The sequence below is a fragment of the Macrotis lagotis genome, chromosome 3 (genome assembly GCF_037893015.1).
Source record: "Macrotis lagotis isolate mMagLag1 chromosome 3, bilby.v1.9.chrom.fasta, whole genome shotgun sequence".
Lineage (NCBI taxonomy): Eukaryota > Metazoa > Chordata > Mammalia > Peramelemorphia > Peramelidae > Macrotis > Macrotis lagotis.
In genome coordinates, this window is record NC_133660.1 from 42,875,316 (window position 1) to 42,882,231 (window position 6,916).

The window sequence follows — 6,916 nt, forward strand, 5'->3', positions numbered from 1 at the left end:
TATTATCTGCTTCTACTCTACAGCTCTGACATAGCTAAAACTCTTTACAATTGAATAAGAACTACAAAATTAGCCTTGTGAAATCATAAACAGGTTATTGAAATCCAGGGTGGAGTTTTAAAAAGCATAATTTAAAATAAAGACAAATCTCAGACCAGTCTTCTCTACTATGAACCACTGCATGGTATTTGGAGTCTGACTCAATAAACATTTTGCCAAATTTAGCAATATGGAAACTCTGAAGGAATGCTTTTATATAAAATCATTTACATACTGGCATTTGTAGAAACAAAAGAAAATACAAAATAGAGGGTTTAGATGCCTCTGGAAAAAGTTTCTTCTTTTTTGCTATTCTATTTATCCCAATGTTATTTAGCACAGTCCGCTTGCATGCCTACTAGTTAAATGATGCAAAGAGAAACTGTTCACTAACAGTTTCAATATAGCTGCAATCTTCCAAGAAACTTGTGACTACTCCATTGTGTATTTGTAAGATGATTTTTGAAAGGGAAAGTGGTCCTGAAATACCAAACACATTTTAGTAGTTAAAAAGAAAAACAGAGAACTCTTATAAACCTTGGTGAAAGTGAACAAATTATCAACCTCTCCTGATGAAACCAAACATCATCCCCTTTCTTTTAAACACTAATTATTTCTTGGGCTTCTGCTGGGAGACCTTATCTTTTCACCTATCAAATTTTCAAACTCAAGTGACCTAAAAAGCTTAGTCATTAACACTTACTGACACATGAAGATGTCAAAGATAATCTACAATAATGAATAAGAAAACCAACAGCTGTTTTCCTGTTGGGTCATTCTGATACCTTTCAATAATTTCTTTTTAGTCCATATTTTCAGACCTTTTCTTTCTTAAAACAACAACATGATGTTCTTGTTTTCCTCTTACTCACCACTTTGCAGCAAAGGGGCCAGAACCACCACATTAAGCCGATGCCCACCAGAAGTAGTAGTATTAAAATAGCAATGACTGCTGCAATGCCACTAGACTGCAAGAGAAGAGACAATGTTCAGTAATACAGAAATCCAAATCCCAAGCACAGATTTGTTTTACAGAAAAAAAGCTAAGTACAACAGTCTCCAAACTATATTCCTATTTTGTTGTTACTTTTCTGCTCCCAGATATATGACATCTAAAGTTGTACAACAATATTTTATAGTGCCTTATACACTATCCAAAGCTCACAAAGGAGGATCATATGATGAATAGATTTGAACCAATTTGTCCTGATTTCAAATAATAACTCATCTTTGCTCTTTATTCTCAAAGGGGACTTCAATTTGAATCCCACATGGAACACTGGCAAGCAACAACTTCTCAGTGATATGGACTAGTGATAACAAGCTTAAATAGACACAGATACCTGCTGGATCCTTACTGACTTAGAAAATCACAAAATAACATTATCTATGTCAATTGTATAACAACATCCAAACTCACTCAGAAGTTTTGTCAGCTGCTGCAATTTTTACACCTCTGATCTAAGAATAAAAACTGAAGAAAAAATACCAACCTGATTGGCAGAAAGGGACATCTCTTTGGGGATTTGCCTATTTCAGTTCAATCAGAGATCCAAACCTATCCCTAAAATTAAAACTTTTTTGAAACTTAATGGTCTAAGTTCTAATTTTTATGGTTAATAAATAAATTTTTTGTAGATTATATGATATTTTGTTAAACTTTCTTATATCTCAGCTTCCTGCATGAAGCTATAATTTTGTTTTAGTCTGTCTTCATGTGGAATTTCTGGCTTGATTTCTATTAGACATGAGAATTTTGTAAAATAATCAATGAGCTAGAAAGCCTCAAAGACTTTTTACTAAATTGTAAATGAACTGATCAAATTCTTGCACTTCAAAAACAACTGAAATCTAAAAGAATTATCAAGACTATCAAGAGATAAAATATAAGAACTCACAAGGACATAAATGTTGAATACTGCTCTGAGACAAGAATTGTTAATGGTATTTGTAAAGTCATTTAATATTTCAATGCTTCATTTACACAACACAACAAATAGCACAAGCTTGAATAATTTGTGGAACTGAATTGAACTGAATATATAAACTTGTGTATTGTGATACACAAACTTCCTAAATGTAGTTGTAGGAACTGAAACAACAATGAAGGTTTTCAAATCTTGCAAAATATTTTAATTTCCTCTTTTCTGAAAATCCAAGCTTTAAAAATGAATAAGGAAATGAAATCTGAGAATCTAACTCCATTATAACTTTTAGAAGTTAATTTTATCTTCTGGGCATAAGCCACAGATCTTCTAGAGAACATGCTGAAATGTAGGAGAAAATAGAACCTGTGGAGTCTGGTAATGAAGAAGAGACATGAAGAAATCACAGCTAACAGTTTCACTGTGAATATAGGGACAAAAACAGAAGTCAATATGAAGACACCTGGCATATATTCGTTACAAAAATATTTATTGAGTACTCACTAGCAACAAGGCATTAGTAGTGCTAAAATAAATAAATAAATAAATAAACAAACAAAACAAATTAATAAATAAATGGAAAGGTGGCAGTGTAGTGGAAGTTAAAAAAAGGTCTAGAGGAGAGAAAAATGTACAAAACCCCCCCTTTTATATTCAACATAATGTGAAAATGCAACAAAGGAAAGAAAAAGTGATATAACAATCCATGATATAATAATGAGTGCTGAAAACAGATTTGAGAAATGTTGGTGCAAATGAGTAAAGCAGAATCAATTTTCCGGTAAATTAGAGAATAGAAAATAACAAGGAAAAAGACTGCTAACAAACAATGTCTTTGAGGTCACCAGTCAAGTTAGTACAAAAGGAAGAAACAATATAGTTCCTTCACAAACTACTCCACAAAGATCTAGAAAATGGACAACTCTAAGTCCAGATCAGGAAATCCAAGGAAAATTAGCAGTATTCTTTTATTCATGGTCCACATCAGCAGTGGAAGAAAGACAGTGATCTATACACAATGGGTCAATTTAGCCAAGAAGATGCTGTGCTAATTAGGGTTTTTGGTTATGCATTGGGGCAAAAAGCATCCCAGATGTAGAAAAGGGGGGAGAAAACACTGCAAGGCACAGGAAAAACCTTTGAGTAGGATTGCTGATTCCATGTAAATCACGGCAAAGAATAGTCATAGGCCAGGGACTATGCAATGAATCTCTTCCAGATGCAATTGTTATGCATGGGAGATTTTGGTTAAACTGGGGAAGTTAAATGAGTAAAGTCACTCCAAGAAGTAAACACCTTTCTATTTCTCACAATCTCTGTCCAAGAAGACAGTCAATTATGGACTAGGAAAAAGTTCCTATCCGCAAGCCCTGGAGTGGACTAATGTTACTTGTTAAACATATCCAACAACTAAATTAAAATTAGCCTATTAGTTAAATATAAACATCTTTACCTATAGACTATACTATAGACTCAAACTTCATTATGGCTTAGATCTCTCAGTAGTGCAGTAACTTTATATTATCATTCCAGTGTGAACTTTCATTTATTTATTGATTTATTACTACTCTATTTGGATTTGTCTTTGCAAATGTAGTTATTTGTGGTTTTGCTAGAAGTTTAAAAGCAAAAGATGATGTGATAGGACACCTGTATGGAGACTGTAATCACTGAAATTAATGTGGGTCACACATGAGCAGAAATGTCTGCCCAATTTCACTTAATAGATAATCTGTATATTGAATGTTCTTGTGTACATATGAATGTTAAATAAAATGGAATTGTACTGGGAGACAAAAATGCAGTATTTATGAGACTGCCCCTTGGAGTGGAACAAGGTCTCAGTTCTAGGTTTCAGGTCAAACTTAAGCCTAAAGAAGACTCCTAAGAGCAAGGAGCTTAAAATAAGGGGGAGGGGGGCTTGCTACTTTAGAACATAAATCTTCAGTCTTTCCTAGCTAGCTAAAAATAGTAGCTGGGTCAAGAAACATTCTACTGGAACTCCAAACAAGAGTAAATCACAGCTGAATTTCTCAGACAAACACCAGTTGAGAAGCTTATAACATTAGATTAGGCAAGTTGCAATTAAAATTTGCCCTGGACCAAAGAGGTTTGGAATTATTGAAAGATTGTATGTGTCCAGCTTGAATTGTCCCTGAAACTCTTGAAGAACAGCTATCAATAGTCAGAGAAAGTAGCATCAGAAACCAAGGCACAGAAAACAGAACCAAACAAGGCAAGTTGAGAAGAAAAAGCTGGAAAAATGAACTGGGGAAAAAAATCCATCAAATTCATTATTATGTGACAGTGATGAAAGAAAAAAACAGAAATGAAAAAAAAAAAGAATGATACCAGAAAATTTGTAAGTAAAGCCTGAAAGAAAAAAAATATTTTGGACACAAATTCAACTAGAATTTCTGGAACACATGGAGCAAGGACATGGCGTAATTCATATGTAATTTAGTTGGCTCTGCCATATTCTAGGACCTGTTAAATTTAGCATAATATCTAGATCCTCAAAGTTAATGCTACACCCTTCTTGCTTACTTACACATTTTGTAGCTGTGACTGTCAATGAGCTGTAGAGGACAGATTTTCCTTCATTCAAACTCACAGAAACCTCAAGAGTTCTGAAAGAAAATGAGAGAGTAATTTAAATAAAACTCCATAACTTTGTGACAAACTTTTATAAACTTATATAGGTTTCAATAATCAGAAATTTTATTTTGCATGTATGGATTAAAGCTTTTCATCAGCAATTTCTGGCTGTTTTTTCCCAGACACTCTAATTTGAAGAGCAACAACAAAGTGATATCTTTCTGGTTTTGATTATGCCCAATCAAAGGGGAAGGAGTCAAAAAGTGAGGAAAAGGGAAATGTAGGAAAAGGACTGAAACAGAAAACTCCACACAGAACTTGAACATAAACAGATAAGCCAACACAGAAGATATTAATCACAGAAGAAAGATACCTTCCCATAAGCTAAATGAGTCCAGACATCCATTAATAAATATTGCAAGAAACAGGAAAATTAATTGAAACCAGATAAGGCAGAAGATCTTTTGAATTCCCAATAGCATTGAACCACAACAGATGCTCCTGAATGACTTAAAGAGAAATAGGAATAATGAAAGCAAAATAAGATGCCTGCACAGTAGAAATAATCATGATTCTACAATGTCAAGTCTCATGTGAGAAACAGAATGAGAACAATTATTTGAGAATACAAATATACAAAAGTTAAAATAATAAATGAAATTATAAGGCAACTGTTATATTTATAAAGAGAATATAGGCCAAACATATTTAATCTATAGTACTGAGAAAGAAGAAAATGCCAAGGATTCTCAGTTTTTAAAAATCCAATTTAATTTAACAAAATGCCTACTGTGCAGATCATAGCAACATTGTTGCTCCTCTTCTGTTATTCTCTGAAAATATCTTCAAAGTAGAATTATTTGAAAATATTTTATTTTTAATTGAAGAAAATATATGTGCCTTATTTTTCTTTTCTTTTTTCTTTTTCTTTTTAGGATTTTTTGCAAGACAAATGGGATTAAGTGGCTTGCCCAAGGCCACACAGCTAGGTAATTATTAAGTGTCTGAACCCGGATTTGAACCCAGGCACTCCTGATTCCAGGGCTGGTGCACCACCTAGCCTCCCCCTTATTTTTCAATATGATTAATTACTGAAAGTACAAAGATGCTCACACATTGGAACACATAGTTTCTGACCTTAAAGAGGTTATATTCTCCTGGAAGATACAGCATGTACAAAAATATTTTCATGGGGAGGAAGAAATTATAGGTAAGTGGGAAATCAAAAAAGCCTTATAGTTGAAAGATTTGAACCCAGGTACTCCTGACTCCAGGGCCGGTGCTTTATCCAGTGCACCACCTAGCCGCCCCTAAAACCTTGCTTTCTTCCTCAAACTATGTAGAAGAATGTAGATTCCTGATCATCTGAGCTAGGTCAAGAAGAAAGGAGTACCCTCCTCACCAAATACACTCATGCTGTAAATGCAAAGGCAGAGAAGCTGTATCCATCCACATTCTTGCAAAAAATTCTTTCCATGTGCTTGGTAAATAGATTTATTTTTTTTTAAGTTAGGTGGTATACCACAGCCTCATTTAACTCCAATGCTAAACCTTATCCAATCCAGGCCTAAACCAGATCTGGCCTAGATAATTGTGTTTAGGCCGCAAGACTAGTTTAGAATGATCTCATGGCTGATTTCATAACTTACATGGAGGAAAAGAAATAGGAAGGGAAGGGAGCCCCAGATGACTGGATGCTCTCGTATGCCTAGTCCACCTGATGAATACTATGCTTCTGGTCATGTTTCTGTTCCCATATCATAGATCAGTGGAATATATATGGGGAATTCCACTGGCTAGGGGATGTAGGAGGAAAGTAGCAAGTAAACTGTGGCTATGAGAGATGGTTGTGAATCATCTGTGTTGAATTTGGAAAAGTTTATATTGGGGTATGACTGTAATCTTCAGGCCCACCAGCTATCAAAGGTTTCAGTTCTCACTGAAGAATGCTGATTTGGGGAATTTTTTTTTTAGGTTTTTGCAAGGCAAACAGGGTTAAGTGGCTTGCCCAAGGCCACACAGCTAGGTAATTATTAAGTGTCTGAGACCAGATTTGAACCCAGGTACTCCAGACTCCAGGGCCGGTGCTTTATCCACTACGCTACCTAGCCACCCTTTGATTTGGGGAATTTCTAAGAGATGTATTAAATAAACTACTTGGGACTTAAATATGGTTTTAAGGAGGCCCTTAAGAACTGTACCATATGGATTTTGAGATTTTAATATGAGGTACTAGAGGAACATCTGGAAAGGACAAAGTTTTTAACTGCCCCAGAAACCTAGAAAATTTTCCAAAATTGAACATATAGACAAGTATGACAAATACACCTTTGTTAATTTGCTGAGGCTGAGGG

At 34.6% G+C, this 6,916-nt stretch overlaps 1 protein-coding gene across 1 annotated transcript in view; it reads right to left on the reverse strand.

Annotated features, from left to right (window-relative positions):
* ANTXR2 (ANTXR cell adhesion molecule 2) overlaps nucleotides 1-6,916 on the reverse strand; it is a 209,561-nt gene that overhangs the window by 105,741 nt on the left and 96,904 nt on the right. Inside the window, exons 11-12 of the mRNA XM_074228566.1 lie at nucleotides 4,516-4,594; nucleotides 912-1,007 (exon numbers count right to left, since the gene is read on the reverse strand). Of these exons, the coding sequence (XP_074084667.1) occupies nucleotides 912-1,007; nucleotides 4,516-4,594 (175 nt within the window). The remainder of the gene's footprint in view (nucleotides 1-911; nucleotides 1,008-4,515; nucleotides 4,595-6,916) is intronic.